The sequence below is a fragment of the Bos indicus x Bos taurus genome, chromosome 25 (genome assembly GCF_003369695.1).
Source record: "Bos indicus x Bos taurus breed Angus x Brahman F1 hybrid chromosome 25, Bos_hybrid_MaternalHap_v2.0, whole genome shotgun sequence".
Taxonomy (NCBI): Eukaryota; Metazoa; Chordata; class Mammalia; order Artiodactyla; family Bovidae; genus Bos; species Bos indicus x Bos taurus.
Window position 1 is genome coordinate 22,896,730 of NC_040100.1, and position 25,300 is coordinate 22,922,029.

Genomic DNA, 25,300 nt, shown 5'->3' on the forward strand with positions numbered 1-25,300 from the left:
CCAGTGGAAAGGTTTACTTAATGTTCAGTGTAATAAAATGTTTACTTCCAGAGCACATGTTGGCGGGTTTACTGACTGCCTATTATGAAGATTTGAGTTCCAGAAGCTCAGGGTTCCTCTTCTGTAACACAACCCTCTGAATAAACAGGTAGGATTGGGGAACTGACACAAATTATGATCTCTGCCTACTGTTACTGCTGTGAATAACAAAATCTAGTGTCTTTTTTTTTTTTTTTTGACTGCATAGGGTCTTTGTTGCTATGTGTGGGCTTTCTCTAGCTGTGAGTGGGGATTGCTCCTGGTTGCAGTGTGAGGGCTTCTCATTGTGGGGACTTCTCTTGCTGTGGAGTAGAGGCTCTAGGCACACAGGCTTCAGTCATTGCAGATGTAGGCTCAGTAGTAGTGGTTTGCAGGCTCTAGAGTGCAGGATCAATCGCTGTGGTCCACAGGCTTAGTTGCTCTGCGGCATGTGGAATCTTCCCGGACCAGGGATCGAACCTGTGTCTCCTGCATTGGCAGATATATTCTTATCCACTGTACCACCAGGGAAGTCTCAAGTCTTATGTTCTTGACGTAGGATTCCAGTGTCTTCTGCCAGTATTCATGGAACTGTGGTAAGCTAACTTGACAATTTACAGGTAGGGTAAAATCTCAGACCCTTCGTAGTTCATTTCTTGACAACAGGTCACTTACTCTAATCATCAAAGGTTGCAATCTTTCTTCTTTGGGGTTTCAGTTTGTGTACACACACACACAGAGTGATAGACACACACACAGAGACAGACAGAGACACACAGGGAGAGAGAAGAAGAGGGGACTGAGAAGGAGAAGAGAGAGAAGGAGGAGAAGGAGAGGGGAGAAGGAAAGAAAAGAGGAGAGGAGAGAGGGGAGGGGAGGGAGAGTGAGGTTGAGAAAGACAGAGAGAGGGAGAGAGATGCTTCTCTGTATCTAGTTGTAGGCAGCAGCCAGAAAGGCATAGTAGTCACTGGTTGGGAATGATGCTGAGCAAGGCCCTGTGGGTCTCCTGAGAACAAAGATTTTGTGTGTCCCCCATTTCTTTGACAGGAAACAGCCTTCATTCAGCCTCCGTGACCTTCCCTGAGTTCCAGTGGGCAGATTCAAGCAGTTGTTAATTGGGGAAGGGAGGGGGCTTGTGAGACCAGGGAGAAACAGTCAAGGGTAGCCTTGGGGCAGGGTCCTGTTTCCCCATAAGTGGATATACACAACGATATCTTTGCCTCCTCCAGGTGGGAAAAGTTAAAAGTTAATGACAGTATGCTGCTCACAAGCATGTAGAACCTCAGACCAGTTGGAGCTGAAGGTTGATGATGCTGACTCCTACTTACCTTACCACTAATCCACAGAAGACTGTCCATGTACGGATCGATTACTATAAAACTTATTATCTTCTTCAAGTTGGGACATTTGAGGGCATTAGCTTGCTGTGGCCCCCTTTACCTGGCAAGGCAATGAAACTATCCTTTTCTACTTCACCCAAAAGTCTGTCTCCAAGATTCAGTTTGGCACTGGTGTACAGAGAAGCTGAGCTTTCAACATCAGAAATGAATCTCATAGCAGCTTTATTTCTTGGCCTTATCAATATTAGCAAAAGTCAGAAAGATTTGTTCCAGTGTTATCTGGCTGATGAAGTAGTCTACTAGATTGAATAGTGTTTTAGCTTCCTCCATAATATGAAACACCTTTAACAGAAAAAAAAAAAAAGAAAATCATGGTGTTACCATTGCTGTATCCTCAGACAAACCTTTCCCCCACCCAATCACTTCCCAATTCCTGCCAGGTTTATGCTTAGGAACAAAAAGATATGGAAGGGGGAAGTTAGAAGAAGGAAAACATGAAAAATAGAGACGAGGAGACAGTTCTTTATTTCTATTCTCTTAATAGGTATGGAATATTAGAGGTAGGGTCAGAAGTATCAATCAAACTACAGGGGCCTGTGGAAAGTAACTTAAAAGTTCTCTTCTGCAAATATTCTGTTCCCATTCCACATGCTTGAATCTCTGTGCTTCCCATTAGTCTCCATTAACACATAATGTTAGAAATGTATGATTTCAACAATCACCTTTCCCCAACAAATTCCCTTGCTGGGAATGTAGTAGCCAATAATTCCGTGATGATCCTGATTTATGATGTTACCTAAGAAAGGAAAGATTTGACAGATGAGTAATAGAGAGGGCCCCGTTTACAAAATTCCCCAATAATTCCCTTTCCAGTTATCCCACCAATAGAGAAATAATATGTGCAGTTAAAACAAAGATGACATAATTCCATTTTTACTACATATGACTGTTAAGTATTTCAACAGATTTACTTCCACATGAAATATGGTCTTATTGCTCACAGTTTGTAAAAATTGCAGAGGGTAGGATAATCACTTTTAGACATGGAAAAAATAACTCACATGCTCTTTGCCAAAGCAGAATTACATGAACTCTAATGTTCTATAGGACTCAGTTTCTAAACATTGTTCATAAAAATTGGGTATGGTTTCTTTTTCCTGTTGGTGTATCTGTGTGTGTGTGTGTGGTATTTGTGTGTGGTGTGTGTGTAGTGTAGGATCTGTATAGTACTCTTATGAGTAGGCAATTTTCATCCTAAAGGAAAGAGGAAATTCATGTCTATATAAAACAAATGTGAAGGCATTCACTGCAGAAATGAAATTGAGGTAGTAATACTATAGCTACTCCTAAAATAGGATGTATTTGTATTTATTGTTACACAGTTGAAGACTACTGCAAATGGAATAAGTTGGGATTAAGATATTTTAAATAAATAATCTCTATGTCAATTATAATAAGGGATTTTCTTTTTTAATAAATCTCTGCATAACCTCCATGAATAAGGAAAAATTTTTTTAACTTTAAAAACTGTAAACTATACCAAGCATATAAAAGTATATGGAAATAAATGTACAGTTTAGTGAATTATAATAAAGTTAACAAACATGTCCATGGAGAAGGAAATGGCAACCCACTCCAGTGTTCTTGCCTGGAGAATCCCATGGGCAGAGGAGACTGGTGGGCCACAGTCCACGGGGTCGCAAAGAGTCGGACACGACTGAGTGACTTTGTTGTTGTTCAGTCACTCTCTGTGACCCCATGGACTGCAGCATGCCAGACTTCCCTGTCCTTCACCATTTCCTGGAGCTTGCTCAAACTCATGTCCATTGAGTCAGTGATGCCACCCAAACATCTCATCCTCTGTTGTCCACTTTTCCTCCTGCCTTCAATCTTTCTCAGCATCAGGGGCTTCTCTAATGAGTCAGGTCTTCACAGCAGGAGGCCAAAATATTGAAGCCAGAATAACCCACCTAAGCCTCTTCTCAATTTCTAACCCATATAAATGTGATAAGTGTTTATTGTTGTTTTAGGTCACTAAAATCTTAGATCACTAAGTTAAGTTTTGGTAATTTGCAGCTGCTGCTATTGCTGTTTAGTCTCTAAGTTGAGAGGTAACTAACACAGCTTCTGCTTTGGGGCTATTACATTCAACTTTATTTTGAACATTCTCTACCTGCCCCCTGGTACTTATATGAAATCATTTTCCTGAGGGACAGAGGTTTGAGTGTCATTAACATTAGTGGACATTGACAAAGTTTTTCAAGTATCTTATGTTCCCCCCAGCCATGTATGAGACTCTCCTTTTTTCTTCTCTGTACCAACTCTTGGTATGGTTAATTAAAAAATTTTAGCCATTTTGATGTGTGTGCCAATTTAAATTTGCATTTACCAGATGCCTAATAATTCTGAACACCTTTTTATATGTTTCCTGCTTGTTTTGGTTGTTTTTTCAATATTGAAAACTTCTCTCTCTGAAACATAAATTTCTGTTTTCCCTAGCTGTTAGGAATAACAAAATTAACTCTTTCTCTGGCTATGTACAGCATAACTGCTGATTGCACATGTTATTGCTGTCAGAGATTTTGGCCTGTTTGTATTCTGGGTTCTTGGGGAAATACTCTGCCACCTAGTTTTTGTTAAAAATGTTTTCATGAATTTTTGCTTATATCATTCTATTTCTTCCATTTTGTTAAGAAATTTGGGAAAATTCAAAACTGATCATTTGGTTTTAATTTCAGTAATTATAATTTTTGTATCTGAGCATTTTGTTTGCCTTTTTTTCAAATCTGCTTTGTTTATTTCTAAAGAAAATTCTGAAGCGTCACACATACAGCAAACAAATAAAACCATAATTGAAAAGACACATGTAACCTAATGTTCATAGCAGCACTATTTACAATAGCTAGGACATGGAAACATCCTAGATGTCCATCAACAGATAAATGGATAAAGAAGATGTGGTATGTATATGTGTATATATATATATATATATATACACATACATACACATACACACAATGGAATATTACTCAGCTATAAAGGGAATGAATTTGAATCAGTTCTAGAGAAGTGGATGAACCTAGAGCCTGTTATATAGAGTGAAGTAAGTCACAAAGAGAAAAATAAACAATGTATATTAATGCATACATGTGGAATCTAGAAAAATGGTATCAATGAACCTATTTGCAGAGAAAGAATGGAGATGGAGATATAGAGAACAGATTGTGGACACCGTGGTGGGAAGGAAAGAGTGGGATGAATGGAGAAAGTAGTATTGACGTATGTATAGTACCACGCCTAAAAGAGCTATCTGGTGAGAAGTTGCTGTATAACACAGGGAGCCCAGCCTGGCCCTCTGTTATGACCTAGAAGTGTGAGATGTGGGGTGGAGGGAGGCTCAAGAGGGAGGTGATATACATATATAGTAAGGACTGATTTGCATAGTTGTACAGCAGAAACTAATGCAACATTGTAAAGCAATTTTCCTCTGATGAAAAAAGTAAATCATAATTATACTGCTCAATGAATTTTCACAAAGTTCATTGCATCTTTTATGTGTGGCTTTACTTCTCTTTCCGTATTGTGTTTGGATTGTATGCTATGTAGTTGCAGTTTGTGCATTCTCACTGATGAATACTATTCCAATGTATACGTACAGTATTCCACTTCAGTAGAATATGATTCCACTGGATCATATTCCATCATATTATGAATATGCCATAATTTATTTATCCATCCCATTGATGGATGGAAGTTTTAGCCATTATGTGTAGTGCATTAATAAACAGTCTTTTACATATTTTTTAGTGAACATAGTGAACATATGAACTCATTCCTACTATGTACCTTAGAAGTAGAAAAAGAGAGAGTATCCTTCACAGTTCATTTTATGAGACAGTATAACCTTAATGCTAAAATTAGACACCACAAATTACAAGAAAAGAAAATTATAGACCAGCATATCTTCTAAGCATAGCAGAAAATACACTTAGCAAATACTAGTAAATTGAATCTAACATTACAGAAAAAGGGAATACATTACAACCAAGTGAGAGTTATTCCAGGAATACAATGTTGGCCTACATTAAAAACTTGACCAATGTAATTCCCTACACTAGTAGAAAAAAGGGCAAAGATTATTGAGTCATTTTGATGGATGTATAAACAAAACTCTCTTTTTGGCTGTTGACAATCTGATGGTAATGTATCTTGGTGCGGATCTCTCTGAGTTAATCCTATTTGAAACAATGATTTTAGATTCAAAGCTTACATCAAATATGAGTTTTCAGCCATTGTATCTTCAAATGTTCTTTTTCCCCTTTTCCTTCTCTCTTTTCCTCTGGGACTCCCAAACTGCATATGTTGATCTTGATATTGTTCAACAGGTCTGTTAGGCTTTGTTCAATTTTCTTAAACCCTTTTTCTTTCTGTTCCTCAGACTTTACAATTTCAACTGTGCTATCTTCAAGCTTGCTGATTTTTCTCTATGTTCAAATATGCCTTTGAATCCATGTAGTGTATTTTTCTTTTCAGTAATTGTACTTTTCATCTTAGAATTTCTTTTGGCTTCTTTTAATACTTTCTATCTTTTTATTGAGTTTCCAATTTCTTTCATACACTGTTTTCTTAAATTTGTCAATGTCTTCCTTTAGCTCTTTGAGCATTTTCAAGACACTTGAGTCCTTGTCTAGTAAGCCTTCCATCTGTTCTTCTTCAGAGATGGTTTGATTATTTTTTCTTTTGAGTGGGCCAAACTTTCCTATTACTTTGTTTTGTGATTTTTCCATGTGAAAGTGAACACTTGAATCTTAAAATACGATAACTCTGGGAATCAGATTCTCCCTTTTCTCCAGTGTTTGCTGTTTAAAAAAGCTTAACATTGTTGGAGGGTGTCTCTGTGCTGGAGATAAGCTTGAGGTTTAAGTGTGAGATCTCCTCAGATGTATTCTTTTTGTGCCTTCATCTTTCTCTGGCATAGGCAGTGATGTTCTAAAATTTTTTTGCATATATTGTGAATTTTGAATATCATAAATCCCTAAATGTCTCACTTCTGAAAGGCAGGAAAGGGAAAAATGAAAAAAAGTACATTCTTTTTAAATTCCCTGCACGCTCTTTTAGCTGATGGTGGTTGCATTAATGGTGACCCGCCTTTGTGTCTTTAGGTCCTTGATTCAAAGGATTAATCTGTAATCAGAATACAGAGCCTTGATATTTGGAGGGCAAGGTCCTTATTGCCTACTATTATTCTTCAAGCTACTATAGGAACACTTGCATGGGGCTGGAAATTAGAAGATGGGTAGCCCTACTGCACTGTAATAAAGTGATTGAAATTAATCACAATTAATTTCTAGGGTCATACTTCCCCCAGAACCTGCAAATTTTCAAGTAGACATTAGAGTTCCAGAATAATTACATCAGACAATTTCTGCCAGACTAATTATTGTCTAGGTGAAGAGATATATTCCTGGAGCTTTCTACTCTGTTATCTTCCCTGATGTCACTTTTTGGCTAATTTTTGATTTTCTCTTTTATTTCATGCAAAGTTATTTTATTGGTTTCAAGATTCTTTCCTTTGGCTTCTAGCATTTTTTACCCTGATGTTTCTGTGTGTAGTTCTCTGGGTATTTATCTCTTTATACTTATATTTATTGACCATCTCAGATCTAGACATTAATGTTTTTCATTAAATTTGAGAAGTCTTCAGGGGCTAGTTTTTGGATATCTTTTGCCCCTTCCTTTTCTTTTGGTGCTCCCATTTTGCATATATAGATGTACTTAATGGTTCCCTACAGGTTTTTGAGGCTCTGTTAATTTTCTTCTTACTTTTTTCTTTTGTTCTTTGGATCACATTATCTCTATTGATCTATCTTCAATTTTGCTAATTCTGCTAGTTCAATCTATTTTATTGTATGTTTCCATAACAGAATATGCTTTTGGTTCATTAAAAATAATTTTTAACTCTTTGGTGATATCTTTTATTTGTTGAGATTTTTCAGTATACCTTCCTTTATTTCCTGAAGCATTAACTTCACCTATTGAATATATTTACTGTATCTTTGTAGTCTTTCCTAAGACTGAAATCTGGTTGCTTTCAGATTCCATTGCTAGCTTCCTGCCATCTCCTTTTCCTGGTATGGGTCACATTTTGTTTTGTGCATGTCTCATAAGTTTTTGTTGAAAACTGGATGTTTAAAAAAACTTTTTATTTTTTGTGGACCCCACTCCAGTACTCTTGCCTGGAAAATCCCATGGACAGAGGAGCCTGGTAGGCTGCAGTCCATGGGGTTGCTAAGAGTCGGACATGACTGAGTGACTTCACTTTCACTTTTCACTTTCATGCATTGGAGAAGGAAATGGCACCCCACTCCAGTGTTCTTGCCTGGAGAATCCCAGGGACGGAGAAGCCTGGTAGGCTGCAGTCCATGGGGTTGCTAAGAGTCGGACATGACTGAGTGACTTCACTTTCACTTTTCACTTTCATGCATCGGAGGAGGAAATGGCAACCCACTCCAGAGTTCTTGCCTGGAGAATCCCAGGGACGGCGGGGCCTGGTGGGCTGCTGTCTATGGGGTCACACAGAGTCGGACACGACTGAAGCAACTTAGCAGCAGCAGCAGCCAAATAACAGTGTTGTGATAGTTTCAAGTGAACACTGAAGGGACTTAGCTGTACATATATATGTATCCATTCCCCTACCCCTGCCCCGTCCCCAAACTACCCTTCCATCCAGGCTGCCACATAACATTGAGCAGAGTTTCATGTGCTATACAATAGTCCCTGGAAAACTGGGCATATAATTAGTATGTTGTGAAGTGAAGTGAAAGTCACTCAGTCATGTCCGACTCTTTGCGACCCAATGGACTATACAGTCCATGACATTCTCCAGACCAGAATACTGGAGTGGGTAACCTTTCTGTTTTCCAGGGAATCTTCCCAACCCAGTGATTGAACCCAGGTCTCCCACATTGCTGGTGGATTCTTTACCAGCTGAGCCACAAGGGAAGCCCAGGAATACTGGAGTGGGTAGCCTATCCCTTCTCCAGTGGAACTTTAACCGAGGAATCGAACCGGGGTCTCCTGCATTGCAGGCGGATTCTTTACCAACTGAGCTATCAACTGGTAATTTAAAACTTGTGGTTTGATTTTTCATTTAGTTTTTGACTGGCTGCAGTATTTTAGTGAAGTCTATTTGCCCTCCCCTCTGTGGTATAAAACCTCTGATGTTGCTCCCTAGAGGACACTGCTTCAGGCATGTGCATGGTCACCCGAGGATGACAGTTTCTTTAGCAAGGCTCTCTTTGTCACTTGCCCTGAGTATAGCCAAATGCTAAATTCTTCTGTTAAAAATCGCTAGCTCTTTTGTTTTCATCAATATCCTAGGGCATAGAGTGTCCCACAGATAGTTTCAATTTCATTTAAGTTCTTTTCAGGGATAGTTTTTGAATCAAATGTTTGCAGTTTGCTCTGATCCCAGGAGCACTGTTCTTAGTGGTAAATTACCTGGTTTTCTCTGGTAAACTAGCTGATCTGATTTAGTTTATACTTATTAATAAGGCTTCTGTTCTCCTCTTAATTGCTTTCCACTAAAACTGTCATTGCTTTTGAGGGCACCTTTGAGTTTAAATTTCCCCACATTCTCTTTCAAATAAAGTCAGTCTTGGGAAAGAGCTTCAGAGCTCTTTGTTTTATGGTTTGCTTTCTCATGGGAAAAATCTCTGAGCCATGGCTCTGGAACTGAGAAGTGGGATAGTAGTCCACTTCTGAGTGACATCCCTGCTTGAGGAGCTGGGAAGAAGGTGGTACCAGCAGGTTTTTCTCATGCTGCAGAAGCTGTGATCTGAAAATGATCAGGTCATGGGTAATTTGAACCCCCATATTCTCAGCACAGCATGGATGAGATAGAGTCTCTGTCCCATAAAGGAGGGCTAAATAGAAAAGGGAGTCCCTGATCTCTTGGCTTGTAATTGCCTGAAAATTAGCCTCTGCCACAGGTAGATGGGGGCAGAATGAGAAATGTTGACATCTTGCTCCTCCCAGGAAGATACCTTAGTGGTCAACTTGAAGCTGATAGAAGAGGAAGCCCTCTGTTCTTGGTTGCACCTACTTGCAGTGGAGTTTTCATTGAATTGGGCTGGGAAGAGTTGTGAAGAAGAAAATTGTATTTCACACATCAGAAGATCTTGCTGTTCTTCAGTTCAGTTCAGTTCAGTCGCTCAGTCGTGTCTGACTCTTTGAGACCCAATGAATCACAGCACGCGAGGCCTCCCTGTCCATCACCAACTCCCGGAGTTCACTCAGACTCACGGCCATCAAGTCAGTGATGCCATCCAGCATCTCATCCTCTGTTGTCCCCTTCTCCTCCTGCCCCCAATCCCTCCCAGCATCAGAGTCTTTTCCAATGAGTCAACTCTTCACATGAGGTGGCCAAAGTATTGGAGTTTCAGCTTTAGCATCATTCCTTCCAAAGAAATCCCAGGGCTGATCTCCTTCAGAATGGACTGGTTGGATCTCCTTGCAGTCCAAGGGACTCTCAAGAGTCTTCTCCAACACCACAGTTCAAAAGCATCAATTCTTCGGCGCTCAGCCTTCTTCACAGTCCAACTCTCACATCCATACATGACCACAGGAAAAACCATAGCCTTGACTAGACGGACCTTTGTTGGCAAAGTAATGTCTCTGCTTTTGAATATGCTATCTAGCTTGGTCATAACTTTCCTTCCAAGGAGTAAGTGTCTTTTATTTTATTTTATTTTTTTCACAAAACTGTAGGCACCTCTCCTTGTAAGTGTCTTTTAATTTCATGGCTGCAGTCACCATCTCACATCTTATAGATCTTTGTTTTTTCCTTTTCTGGGTAATCTTTATGCATAGGTCCCATACATAAAGGGACCATCCTTTCTATTTTGTTATCTTTAAATGGGGAAGTTTTATTTGAAATAGCTAATTTGCTCAAGGATAGCATGGGGAAAGATTGCCAATTCAGTAACTTTCCATATGTAGTTTCACGTCCAAGCTATTGTGTTCATCACCTCCTTTAAGACAGGTTTGGCCTCAGTTTTTTGTGTCCTCTCTCACCTTCAAAGTAAATAGAATGGCTCATAGTATATATATATATATATATATATATATGCTTCTGTGTGGTTAATTACCTTTAACACTGCATACAAAGAGTGCTCCACATATCTTTCCATACCAATGAATGGCTAAATGAATATCCAGCTGGCTTGATGGACATATTTATTAGGATATTCTAATATAATTAATACTAAATTAATGATCTTTCCTACATTATGGTTCTTCCTGTCTAATTGATCATTCCCCGCCCCCTCGCCCCACCTGCCTCCTTCTCTCTCTCTCTCTCTCTCTATATATATATATATATATATATATGCTGCTGCTAAGTCGCTTCAATCATGTCCAACTCTGTGTGACCCCATAGACGGCAGCCCACCAGGCTCCCCCCATCCCTGGGATTCTCCAGGCAAGAACACTGGAGTGGGTTGCCATTTCCTTCTCCAATGCATGAAAGTGAAAGGTGAAAGTGAAGTCGCTCAGTCGTGTCTGACTCTTAGCAACCCCGTGGACTGCAGCCTACCAGGTTCCTCCATCCATGGGATTTTCCAGGCAAGAGCACTGGAGTGGGGTGCCATTGCCTTCTCTTCTCTCTCTCTCTCTCTCTCTATATATATATATATATATGTATGAAATATAATTTCTTCCTCTCCATGCTTACTGTCACTTCCTTAGTGCAGGCCAATACCATTTATTGCTTTATCATTGTTATAGACTCCTTGCTTTTAAACATGCATCCTAACCATCTGGCTACCACACTGTTGATAGAGTGATCATTGAAGTTAAAGACTACAAATAAAGTAGTAAGAGTACAAATAAATAGAAGCTGGCTATAAATTTGTTTATCATGGGCACAGAGAGGCACTTGCTGAAATTAGCACACAAAGGCTGAATAAATTTTTATGTCAAACATCCAGTTCATTTCCTTGAAAGAAGAAAAGGGGATTTGCATTTCATAAACATTGCCTGACTCAGTAATCAGGGAATGGCAGAGGAAAGATGCTCAAAAAGAAGGGAAACCTTAAAAATTATCAAGGATAAAAAATAGAGCCTTAACTTCAATAATTTAACTCTAAATGAATAAACTTGAATGGATGTATCTTACTGGTTAATTCCTACAAGAGACTGGTGAGAACCTCTGCTATTTTGAGAAAGCTTCTTAGCATAATCAGGGGTAAATTTGTAGAAAAATTATTTCTAAAGGAGCCTAATATAAAAGCTCAATAAACATTAATTACTCATAGAAAACAGTTATTGAGTACATGCAGCAGAACAACATATGTGACTTAAAACAATTTTCACAAGTAAGCCCTATCTATATTACCTGGGAAATTTGTCTCAATGAATTCCTTGAACTGCTCTAGTTTATCTTCGTTATCACCAATGTTAATCTTTGCTGTCAGAGTATATATATTACCAAACTTGTTCTTGAGGTGACGTGGGCTGCCTAGGCACTTGAACTTCCCCTTCACCATGATGGCCAGCCTGGTACAAAGGGCTTCACATTCTTCCATGCTAGAGGCACAAAGGATATATGGATGAAGAGACTCCCTCTCAGAAGCAAGACTCTATATTTCAAAATAGAGCTATGATTATAACGTAACACTTATAGGAAGAAGGCTTTATATTGCATGTGATCATTACTAAGACAATATTTGGAAAGAGGAGATTTAAAAATTCAAAGCAGTTGATTTCTAAATTCACAAGAGAAACACTTCCCTGACTTCCTACCTTTTACCAAGTCTTATCAGTTAAATAAAATTAAATACTATTGCAGATAAAATTTGCTATCAGTTAAATATTTTATTAGTTAAATAATATTTTACCAGTTGAATTCCAGTCATAACCTAAAATTTTTGGTAGGCAGTTATTGCTTTTAATGCATTAATAAATGTGTATGTTTTGTGTAATTATTATATAAGGAACTACATTTCAGAACTTAACTGAGTATTCTAGATTTTGCCTAGGAATCAGCATTTGCTCACGGTCCCTCTTATGTACTTCACGTACTTAGACAAGTTCACTGACATATCCCTGACTCAAACTAAGTCTCTCTTATACACTTCTGACTCTCACCCATGTCTCCTAATGGGTCATACCTGTGGGAAGATATGACGATAGCTTTGCCACTATTACATATCCCTGTAACTGTGTCCCACATATGGCGCCTGGCTACTGGGTCCATGCCAGTAGATGGTTCATCCAGGAAAACAACTGAGGACTTTCCCATTAGGGCAATAGCGGTATTCAATTTACCTTTGTTTCCTCCACTTTATTGTCAAAGAAGGAGAGAGAAAGTGGAGGAGAAAGAAGAAATAAGATTATCATTAATTCAACAGAATTAGCTCATATATCCACAATGCTGTGTATACACCAACTCATTTTCATTGAAATGACTTTTGGGGGGAGTATGCTTTTTAGCATCATTATTGGTAAAATATTTTTGTTTTAAGGAGATAAATAACCATAGGGATACAGGAATGAATGTGTTCTTTTTGAAATGCAAAGGCTACAGATCATGTCTGCAAAAGGTTAACTTCATACAAATATGATCTGCCTTATTTCTGATATCTGAACCCTGACGGCTATTTGTTTCCGTGTGACAGAGTTGTCAGGTTGAGTTTACAGGCATTCATTCTAAACAGCAGAAATACAGATGGGCAGTAGGCAGCTTAATAAATAAGCAACATAATGTCTCACCTGTATGTGCAGACCAGCTTGTCAGCATGGGTTTCCATGTGCATTGAATACAAAAAGGTTTCCACATACATGCCAATGTCTGGCTCAGGAACACCCCGCAGCCTGGCGTACATGATCAGCACTTCCCGACCTGTCATGTGGCCCAGCATGGGGTCAGATTGAGGACAATAGCCAATTCTTGACCTAATCTGAATCAAGAGGGTAATTCATAAGCAATAAACCTAAGTCGACTATTCCATTGAACATACAGTAACACGGATGAGAGAGGAAACCTGAAGTTTCTAGCCCATGCTAGCAAGAAGATGTGATACCCATAGAGCTCTGAATAAGAATTATTTCTTTTTCAGTCTAAAGAAACTTTACACCTGGAACCCACTGTAGTAAAATGGAATACTAATATCCCTCACTGGAATTTTCAATACATATCTATTGTGCACTGCAGTGCACCCAAGATAACTCTTGGTTAGATGAAATTGCATATTCAGATATCACTAGGAAAGAGCCATTTTATTAAAGCTATTAAAATAATGAATAGAATTTCACTTCCAGTAGTAGCCAGTAACTTCTATTAAGCCAACTATCCCACAGATGAAAACTATTATATACATTATATATATCTTCTATGGGCTTCCCTGGTGGCTCAGATGGTAAAGAATCTGCCTGCAATGTGGGAGATCCAGGTTCAATCCCTGGGTTAGGAAGATCCTATGGAAAAGGAAATGGCTACCCACTCCAGTGTTCTTGTCTGTAGAATTCCATGGACAAAGAAGCCTGGTGGGCTACTATCCATGGGGTCACAAAGAGTCAAACATGACTGAGCGACTAACACACATCCTTATATATTGAATTGGCAAAAATGTTCATTCAGGTTTTTCCATACCATCTTACAGGAAAACCCAAACAAACTTTTTGACCAACTCAATATATATAAATACAAGAATAAATAAGTTTAGCTATATTGAAATAAAAAGCTTGTGTACAACAAAGGAAACCATAAATAAAACGAAAGGGCAACCTACCAAATGGAAGAAAATATTTGCTAATTATATACCTGATAAGGGGTTAATATCCAACATATAAAAGAATTCATACAACTCAACATCAAAAAGACAAACAATCTGATTTAAAAAATGAGCATAGGACCTGAATAGACATTTTTCTGAAGGAGACGTACAGAAGGCCAACAGGTACCTGAAAAGGTTCTCAACATCATTAATCATTTAGGGAAATGCAAATTAAAACCACAATGAGCTTTCACCTCACACCTATTAAAATGGCTATTATCCAAAAGATAAGAAATAACAAATGCTGGTGAGGATGTGGAGAAAAGAGAACTCTTGTGCACTGTTGGTGAAATGTAAATTGGTGTAGCCACTATTGAAAACAGCATGAAGATTAAAAAATAGAAGTATCATATTATTCAGCATTTCCACTTCTGGGTAGGAAAAAATGAAGGAAGGAAATGAAAATCTTCCCTAACTCAAAAAGATATCTGCACCCCTACGTTCAATGCAGCATTATTTACACTAGCCAAGACATAGAAACAACCTGTCTGTTGATAGATGAATGGATAAAGAAGATGTGGTATATCTATACAATGGAATATTTCTTTAGCCATAAAAGTATCTTATTTTACTTTACTTCATTGAGGAATAAATCTTTGAAGCTTTCTCAGAAATTATGATTGTTTTGGTTTTTTATATTCTATTTCTTCTGAGGTCAGTTTTAATAATTTGTATGTAACTAAAAAATTAGTTTTATTAAAGATTTAAATTTTATTTGCATGGAGTTGAATCAAGTACTTTGTATTTCTTATAATTTATTTTCAATGTATTTGTGTTCCCTCTCTTTTTTAATAAGTTCATCCATTTCTTTATTTTTACAAAGTTCTAGTTGTTTTGATTTCTTTGTTAGTTGGCTCTATATTTTTATATATTAATTTATATACTTGTCTGCATTTATACTTTTGTATGCTTTCCTTCCATTAATTTTTTCTGAGACAGGTGTTTATAAGCTGTTTATTTTTATTCTTTTTAAAATTGAAATGCATATATATAAGATTATTTTTTATTCATTTTTTTCAATTTTTATTTTTTATTAAATTGTAATCAGAGAATATATATTTTTATACTTGGAAATGCTGTTTTTCAAATGTATGGTGTAAAAATATTCATACTCATAAACAAATTATTTTTGAGAGATACAGAATTTGATATGTATCAATCATGTTTACCATATTGACTATTGACTAAGTTGCTTATGTATTTTTGTTTGTATTTGTTTTTTACTGACATGGTCTGTCTTAGACTAAAAGAAGAGAATTAAACATTTCATATATTGGTTGGCCAGAAAGTTCCTTCTTTTTTTAAGTAAAAATAAAAGACATATTTTTCATTTTTACCAAGAACTTTATTGAACAATGTAGTCACCAATTTGTTCCACTACCTTTTCAAGCAACTTCATAATTCCATCTTCCCAAAACTTTATTTTTTTGAGCAAAGAATGTTTCCAGGTGCCTTTTACAGTCTCCCAGGGAACTGAAATTTTTTCCATTAAGAGAATTTTGTAAAAACTGAAATAAATGAAAATATGAAGGTGCAAAGTCTGGTGAATACCATGGGTGAATCGGAACTTCCCAGCCAAGTTGTAACCACTAGTTTTTCCCTGATTATCAAAGAAACATGTAGTCTTGCATTATCCTTTTGGAAGGTTATGCATTTTCTGTTGCCTAATTCTGGATGCCTTTCATGGAGTTCTGCCTTCAGTTGGTCTAATTGAGAAAGCTATCTCTTTGGAATTAATCACTTGGTTTTCCAAAAGGAGCTCATAATAGAGGACTCCATTTCAATCCCACCATATACACACCACCTTCTTTACCAAGACCAGCCTTTGGTGAGGTTGGTGGTGGTTTATTTCACTTGCTTAAGATCTCTTCTATTCCACATTATTGTACAGTATCCACTTTTCATCATCTGTCACAATTTGTTTTAAAAGCAAAACGTCTTCATTACATTTTGGTACAGAATCACATGCAGAAATATGGTCAAGAAGTTTTTTTTTTTTTTTTGCTTAACTTACATGTAACCCAAACATCAAAGCAATTAATATAGCCAAGCTGGTGGAAATGATTTTGAACACTTAATTTGCTTATTTTGAGTATGTTGGCTGTATCCCTCATGGTACAACATTGCTGCTGCTACTGCTGCTAAGTCGCGTCAGTCATGTCCGACTCTGTGCGACCCCATAGACGGCAGCCCACCAGGCTCGCCCGTCCCTGGGATTCATTCTCCAGGCAAGAACACTGGAGTAGGTTGCCATTTCCTTTTCCAATGCATGAAAGTGAAAAGTGAAAATGAAGTCGCTCAGTCGTGTCCGACTCTTAGCGACCCCATGGAATGCAGCCTACCAGGTTCCTCCATCCATGGGATTTCCCAGGCAAGAGTACTGGAGTGGGGTGCCATTGTCTTGATTAGATCTCTATCAACTTCAACTGTCCTAGCTGACTATGGACCATGGTCCATCAGAAATCTTCAGTATGAAACTCTGCAAACCACTTCTGACACTTAAAAAAAAAATTCTAGAAGGCTTTTATTTATTTATTTATTTTTTTTCTTTTCAGAAAGTTAGGTTTAATGAATGACAAACTTTTAAGCTTTATCCAGGTTTAGTATTTTGGCAGCACCAGGTTTTAGTTGCAGCATGTTGGGCTCTAGTTCCCTGACCCAGGCACCCTACACTGGAAGCACGGACCGACACGAAGTCCCTAAACCACACGTATTAAAAGAGGACTATTCAATGAGTTTTGACATATGTGTACACAATGAAAATATCACCACAATCAATATAATGAATATGTCTGTCACCTCCAAAAGTTCCCTCGTGGTTATTTCTACCTCTCTCCCTGTATGCCCTCTCTCCTTCCAGGCAAGCGAAGGCTTTTATTATCTCTGTCCAGGGAGATAGATAGGACTTAATATTTTTTGTAAAGGGGAAGATTCCCATTAAAATTAAGTTGTTTTGTCACAAGAGGTAAAGATATCAGATTAGGTTTGGGGCAAAATTCTCTAATTTTGCTAATTTACCAGGTGATATAATTTTTTTTTCATTTAAGATTCTTACCACAATCATATTTCCATGTTGCAACGTAGTTTTTGTAATTGTCACAATTTTTTCTGGTTGTTTTTTCTCTCTCCAATCTTTATTTTTCTTTAATATACATATTTAATTGAAGTATAGTTGACTTACAGTGCTTCAAGTACACAGGAAGGTGATTCAGCCAGACATATACACATTTATTATTTTCCAGATTTTCTCCATTATAGGCTACTACAAGATATTGACTATATTTCCCTGTGCTATACAGTAAATGTTTGTTGCTTGTTGCTTATCTATTTTTTAAACTAGAAATCTAGCATTCTATTTATACTAAGTCAAACAAATGAAGTCAAATGTCCAAATTTTTTAGTCAAAAATTCATAAGTTTTCTAAAATATATGTATATTATACATACTATTTATATATATGTAAACAAAAGCTTTTATACTACACTTGGTAAAGGTTTGAGAAAGAACATTAAAAAAAGAGAAGAGATGAAGAAATTGGAAAACAAACTAAATGAAACAGAATATGAAATAGAAAAAGTGAAACAAACTAGATAAAAGTAAAAGATCATCATACAGTCCAGTTGTTTTTAAACATGGCTACTAATTAGAAACATATCTGAAGATTTGGAGAAAAATTTTTGTATTTTTCAAAAAATTCCAAGATAATTTTGATATGCATTTGGATTTCAAGATTATAGGTTGATTATAGGTTTTTCTATTAAATTGTAGTTTTTGGTTTATATAAAATTCTATTTTTCTTTATTGACCAATCATGATACAATGGTAAGTGAGTAATAGTTGCATAATCACAATAGTAAAAAATGTTTATCAGTTTTCACAATCAACAACCAGATAAAAAATAAAAGACAATTACAATTGCAAACCACAATGGGAACATGATTAACCTAACAATATAAAATAATTACATACAATTTGGGGGGGGTGTCAAGCAATGATGTGGTAAGTGGAAATGCATACATGCACATGTTTTCATGCACACAGCCCGTCTATGTCTTTTGGTTGGTGCATCTAATCCATTTACATTTAAGGTAATTATCCATACATATGACCCTATTACTGTTTTCTTAATTGTTTTGGATCTATTTTCTGTAGATCTTTTCCTTCTTTTGTTCCCTGCCTAGAGTAGCATTGGTTGTAAAGCTGGTTTCAGTTCAGTTCAGTCCCTCAGTCATGTCCGACTCTTTGCAATCCCACGGACAGCAGCATGCCAGGCTTTCCTGTCCATCATCAACTCCCAGAGCTTGCTCAAACTTTTGTCCATCGAGTTAGTGATGCTATCCAACCATCTCATCCTCTGTCGTCCCCTTCTGCCCCTGCCTTCAATCTTTCTCAGTGTGGTGCCGAATTCTCTTAACTTTTGTTTGTCTGGAAAGCTGTTGATTTCTCCATCAAATCTGAATAAGAGTCTTGTTGGGTAGAGTATTCTTGGTTGTTGGTTCTTCCCATTCATCAGTTTAAATATATCATCCCATTTCCTTCTGGCTTGTAGAGTTTCTGTCTAGAAATTAGCTTGTAATCTGATGGGAGTTCCCTTGTATGTTATTTGTCGTTTTTCCCTTGTTGCTTTCAATATTTTATCTTTGTCCCTAATTTTTGTCAGTTTGATTACCATGTGTCTCGGTATGGTCCTCATTGGATTTATCTTTCCTGGGACTCTCTGTGCTTCCTGGACTTAGTTGAGTATTTCCTTTCCCATGTTAGGGAAGTTTTCAGCTATTATTATCTCTTAAAATATTTTCTCAGGTCCTTTCTTTCTCTCTTTTCCTTCTGGGACCTCTATAATGCCAATGTTGGTGCATTTAATGTTGTTCCAGAAGTCTCTTAGACTGTCTTCACTTCTTTTCACTTAAAAAAAAAATTCTGGTCTGCAGAATTGATTTCCACCATTCTGTCCTCCAGGTCATTTGTCCATTCTTCTGCCTTAGTTATTGAGTTATTAATTCCTTTGAGTGTATTATTCATCTCTGTTTGTTCTTTAGTCCTTGTAGGTCTTTGGTAAACATTTCTTGCATCTTCTCCATTGTTTTCCTGCGATCTGGATCATCTTCAATACTGTTATTCTGAATTTTTTCTCGAAGATTGCCTATCTTCTCTTCATTTATTTATTTTTCTTGGATTTTATCTTGTCCCTTCATCTGGGATATAACTTTCTGCTTTTTCATCCAGATTAACTTTCTGTAATTTGGTTTTTGTTCTACCCTCTCTGGGATGATGGCTCTTTTGCTTCTTCTGTCTGCCCTCTGATGGAGGAGGCTAAGAGAGTTGTGTGAGCTTCCTGATGGGAGGGACTGGCAGTGGTAAAAACTGGTCTTGCTCTGGTGAGCAGGGCCTTGGCCAGTGAAGCTTTAATTTAATTATCTGCTGATGGGTGGGGTTGTTCTCCCTCCCTGGTAGTTTTTTGGCCTGAGGTGACCCAGCCCTTGGGTCTAGGGCTCTATGGTCAGGTTAATGGTGACCTCCAAGAGTGTTTATGCCAAGGTGACCTTTCTAGACTGCTGGACCATTGTGCCTGTCCCTGTGGTGAGCCCCTGCTGACTCATGCCTCCACAGGAGACCCTTCAACACTACCAGGTAGTTTTGTTTTAGTGGAGTCACTTGTGGAGTCACTGCTCCTTTCCTCTGGGTCTTGGTGCATGCAAGATTATATCTGTGCTCTTCATTTAAGACTGGAGTCTTATTTCCCCCAGCCCAATGGAAGTCCTATAATCAAATCCCGCTGACCTTCATAGTCGGATTCCATGGGATTCCCAGTCCCTTTGTCAAAGCCCCAGGCTGGGAAGCCTGATGTAGGGTTCAGAAACTTCACAACAGTGGGAGAACTTCTTTTGTATTAATGTTCTCTGGTTTGTGGGTCACCCACCAAGTGGGTATGGGATTTGACTTCTATCGTGATTGTGCCCCTCCTACCAACCTGCTGTGGCCTCTTCTTTGTCTTTGGATGTCGGGTATATTTTTTGGTGGGCTCCAGCATTCTGCTGGAGCTTCCCAGGTAGTGCTAGTGGTAAAGAATCCACCTGCCAATGCAGGAGACACGAGGGACTTGGGTGATTCTGGTTTGATCCCTGGGTCAGGAAGATCACCTGGAGAAGGGAATGGGACCCCACTCCAGTATTTTTGCCTGTAAAATCCCATGGACAGAGGTGTGTGGCAGGCTACAGTCCATGGGATCACAAAGAGTAGACACGACTGAGCAATGCACTATGCTGGAGCCAGAACAGGTGAAATAACTCAATGTGTAACTCAATGAAACTATGATCCATACTGTGCAAGGCCACTCAAGATGGAAAGGTCATGGTGGAGAGTTCTGACAAAATGTGGGCGACTGGAGAAGGGATTTGCAAATCCCTTCAGCATACTTGCTTTGAGAACCCCGTGAACAGTGTGAAAAGCCAAAAAGATAAGACACTGAAAGATGAGCCCGCAGATCAGTAGGTGTCCAATATGTTACTGGGGAAGAACTGAGAAATATCTCCGAAGAGAATAAAGAGGCTTTGAACCAAAGAGGAAATGAAACCCAGTTTTAGATACATCTGGTGGTAAAGGTAAATACAATGCTGTAAAGAACAGTATTGCATAGAAGCCTGGAATATTAGGTCCATGAATGAAAGTAAATTGGATGTGGTCAAGCCAGAGATGGCAAGTGTGAACATTGACATTTTAGAAATCAGTGAACTAAAATGGATGGGAATGGGTGAATTTAATTCAGATGACCATTATATCTACTACTGTAGGCAAGAATCCCTTAGAAGAAATGGAGTAGCCCTCATAGTCAACAAAAGAGTCCAAAACACAGTGTTTGGGTGCAGTCTCAAAAAAGGACAGAATGATCTTGGTTAATTTCCAAGGCAAACCATTCAACACCACAGTAATCCAAGTCTATGCCCCACCACTAATATCAAAGAAGTTGAACTTGAACAGTTCTATGAAGATCTACAAGACCTTCTAGAACTAACAGCAAAAAGATGTCCTTTTCATCATAGGGGACTGGAATGCAAAAATAGGAAGTCAAGAGACCCCTGGAGTAACAGGCAAGTTTGGCCTTGGAGTGCAAAATGAAGCAGACCAAAGGCTAAAGAGTTTTGCCAAGAGAACACCCTCATCATAGAAAATACCCACTTACAACTACATAAGAGATGACTCTACACATGGACATCAGATGGCCAATACAAAAATCAGATTGATTATATTCTTTGCCACGGATGATGGAGAAGTTTTCTATGGTCAGCCATAACAAGACCGGAAGCTGACTATGGTCTAAGACAATGAGCTCTTTATTGCAAAATTCAGGCTTACGTTGAAGAAAGTAGGGAAAACCACTAGGTCATTCAGGTAGGACATAAATCAAATCTCTTATGATTACACTGTGGAAGTGACAAAAACATTCAAGGGATTAGATCTGATAAACAGAGTGCCTAAAGAACTGTGGACGGAGGTTTATAATATTGTATAGGAGGTGTTAACCAAAACCATCTCTAAGAAAAAGAAATGCAAGAAGACACAATGGTTGGCTGAGGATGCCTTAGAAAAATCTGTGAAAAGAAGAGAAGCAAAAGGCAAAGGAGAAAAGGAAACATATGTGCATCTGAACGCAGAGTGCGAAAGAATAGCAAGGAGAGACAAGAAAGCCTTCTTAAGTGAACAATGCAAAGAAATAGAGGAAAACAACAGAATGGGAAAGACTAGTGATCTCTTCAAGAAAATTAGAGATACTAAGGGAACATTTCATGCAAAGATGGGCTCGATAAAGGACAGAAACAGTAAGAAACTAACAGAAGCAGAAGAAATTAAGAAGAGGTGGCAAGAGTACACAGAAGGACTATACAAAAAAGGTCTTAATGACCCAGATAACCATGATGATGCTGTCATTTACCTAGAACCAGACATTCACAGAGTGGGGGGAGGAGAGTGGAATGAACTGGGAAATTAGGATTGAAATATATACACTATCATGTGTTAAATAAATAACTATCGGGAATCTGCTCTGTAGCACAGGGAGCTCAGCTCCGTGTTCTGTGATGACCTAGATGGGTGGGATGGGTTGGAGAGAGGTCTAAGAGGGATGGAATACATGTACGCATATAGCTGATTCACTTTGTTGTACAGCAAAAACTAACACTACATTGTAAAGCGACTATATCCCGATTAAAAAATATGTACCCAGATTTTCTTCCTAACTCACTAATCTTCCTCAACTTTTTCTCCAATTATTCTCTCTCTCACTCCATGTCTTAGAAATGTTGTTGATCCTCAGGATTCAGCCCATATCTTTCTCCTCATTATTATACATACTCCAAATAGACTGTCTCACTTACTCTCACAGTTTAAATTTCACTTGTACTTTGATGAATTCTGAGAGATTTATATCTCCATATCAATTCACTATCATAGATTCCAACTGTCTATTGGATATTTTCCCATTTAAATGTGTCAGAAACATCTAACATTCAACATATTCTTCTCCAAATATACTCATCTCTTGTCTTTACTATCTGGAAAAATGGAACTTTCACTCATTCATTGGCTCAAGATATTTCTTTTCTTATAACCCACATTCAAATGGAGCCCAAACCTTGACAAATTTTACTTTCTCAGTATCTTTCATGCTGCTGCTACTGCTGCTAAGTCGCTTCAGTAGTGTCCGACTCTGTGCAACTCCAGAGACGGCAGCCCACCAGGCTCCCCCGTCCCTGGGATTCTCCAGGCAAGAACACTGGAGTGGGTTGCCATTTCCTCCTCCAATGCATGAAAGTGAAGAGTGAAAGTGAAGTCGCTCAGTCGTGTCCGACTCCTAGCGACCCCATGGACTGCAGCCTACCAGGCTCCTCCGTCCATGGGATTTTCTAGGCAAGAGTACTGGAGTGGGGTGCCATTGTCTTCTCCAGTATCTTTCATAATCCCTTTTAAAAATCATTGTTTTATATCAAACTCCAATTATGTAAGAGCAGGTTATGTGAAATAACCATTCTTCCTGTTTTTCATTTGATCCATTTACAGGTAATCAGATTTTTTTCAGCCAGAAAGAGTATTCGCCTTTTCCCAAACTCAAGATGTTATCATGACTATTACTGTCCCTGCAGTCTGTTACATTTGAGAAAAAGAATGTATATATATATACATTCTTTTCTTATATATATATATATATATATATATATATATATATCTCAATGCTTTTTTCCATGCCCTCCACCCATTTCTCTGGTTACCTTAGGACTCGAACTCAGTGATTAGGTCTAGAAATACCTTTCTGATATTTTCAGTGATGTTAATGCCATCAATTAACACAACTCCAGAGGTTGTGATCTCTTCTCCAGTCAACATTTTGAATGTAGTGGTTTTTCCGGCTCCATTTAATCCAAGTAATCCAAAGCACTCATACTTTGGGACTAAAAGGGAGATATTTCTCACAGCCTTTACAACTGGACACTTGTAGTAAGTCTGAGAAAATTAAAAGAGAACCACAATGTACTGAAGGAGTGATAATGGGTCAACCATAACCATAACCTCAGACCCTGTGGACTGTTACGTATGGACAGTTTCAGAAGAGCCTTTCCCCTTTCAGTCCTCTATTTTACCAGAATGTACATAGATCCCATAGAACTCCAAAGAATTAGTAATACTACCAACAAATTTGTGGCAGGGAAGGTGGGCTAAATCTTAGTGCAAGGTTGGACATTGAATGACTTTACCTTTGTAAGTTCGTTGAAAAGCAAAGGGACAGCCATCAACCTAGGTAACAGTTTCTGGACTCTCTTTCTTTCATTTATTACATCTTTATCCCCATATTCCTTGATTAGGTGGATGGAATCTGTAGCCTATATTTTCAAGACAAAGATCACAGATTTGAATAAACGTTAGACATTTTGGCTTAAACTGGGTGGCTTTTTGAAAGCTGACCTGAGGGAATAATTTCAAAGATGCCACAAAATATTTGCGTAATTTCTATTAATGAGCTTCTCTACCAATTTTCTGAGGAGGGCATGGCAACCCACTCCAGTCTTCTTGCCTGGAGAATCGCCATGGACAAAGGACCTGGCAAGCTACAGTCCACAGGGTCACAAAGAGTTGTACACGACTGAGTGACTAAGCACAGCACCGACTTCCTGAACTCTTATGCACAAATGTATTCCTGACTTGCTTATTTTTTTCTTTTTTCTTGGGCATGTGGCATGCAGGATCTTAGTTCTCCAACTAGGGACTGAACCCGTGCTCCCTTCAGTGAAAGCCTGGAGTCTTAACCACTAGACTGCCAGGGAATTCCCATAACTTGCTTATTTTTTAAATTGTAGTCATGAACAAATTGTCTTACAAGTATGAGTCTTGCCAGTGACCTGGACATTTTGTGGAGAACAAAAGCAACAATGATACTTACTTATTACCTAGTGTGATTTGTTACATCCAAAATATATTCAAGAGAGCATTAGGTTTAAGAGAGAAGAATGAGCTCCTTTTTTTTGATTAGGGCCCCTTATTGGTGAAGTTTGAGCTGAGTTTAACAAAAATATATTGAGAGAATAAAGAGAAAATATATTGGAGAATAAACAAAAATATATTGAGAGAATGAAGGTAGGGTGGGGATGGAAGAAAGGTTGCCATTAACAGTGGGAGCTTAATGAAAGTTGTGTGAGAATGAAACAACATGGTGTGTTTTGTGAATACTAATTTGTTACTGCTTGAGCAAAATTTTGTTGTTTTGAACTGCTCATGTTTAATTCAAGTACTCATTTAATGGTAATGGTTGAGGAATGGAGCAGGAGGATATATCCAGCTCACATGCTAATTCAGTAAACATGCTAATCAAAAGAGTGAGAAGAGAGCTGCTTTTTTCTTTTCCAATCTCAAAATTGATAGAATGCAAGTGGTAAGAGTGAATATTCTTGCCCAATTTTCAATCTTAGAGGGAAAACATTTAGTCCTTCCCTTTATGTTTATTGTAGGCTTTACATATAAACACAACTCTGTGCGACCCATAGACAGCAGCCCACCAGGCTCCCCTGTCCCTGGGATTCTCCAGGCAAGAACACTGGAGTGGGTTGCCATTTCCTTCTC

At 38.1% G+C, this 25,300-nt stretch overlaps 1 protein-coding gene across 1 annotated transcript in view; it reads right to left on the reverse strand.

Moving 5' to 3' along the window:
• Nucleotides 1-1,143: 1,143 nt before the first annotated feature.
• Nucleotides 1,144-25,300, reverse strand: part of LOC113883814 (ATP-binding cassette sub-family A member 3-like) — a 201,960-nt gene continuing 177,803 nt past the window's right edge. Inside the window, exons 24-30 of the mRNA XM_027527832.1 lie at nucleotides 23,941-24,066; nucleotides 23,495-23,689; nucleotides 13,131-13,318; nucleotides 12,530-12,700; nucleotides 11,755-11,945; nucleotides 2,081-2,154; nucleotides 1,144-1,700 (exon numbers count right to left, since the gene is read on the reverse strand). Of these exons, the coding sequence (XP_027383633.1) occupies nucleotides 1,581-1,700; nucleotides 2,081-2,154; nucleotides 11,755-11,945; nucleotides 12,530-12,700; nucleotides 13,131-13,318; nucleotides 23,495-23,689; nucleotides 23,941-24,066 (1,065 nt within the window). The 3' untranslated portion in view covers nucleotides 1,144-1,580. The remainder of the gene's footprint in view (nucleotides 1,701-2,080; nucleotides 2,155-11,754; nucleotides 11,946-12,529; nucleotides 12,701-13,130; nucleotides 13,319-23,494; nucleotides 23,690-23,940; nucleotides 24,067-25,300) is intronic.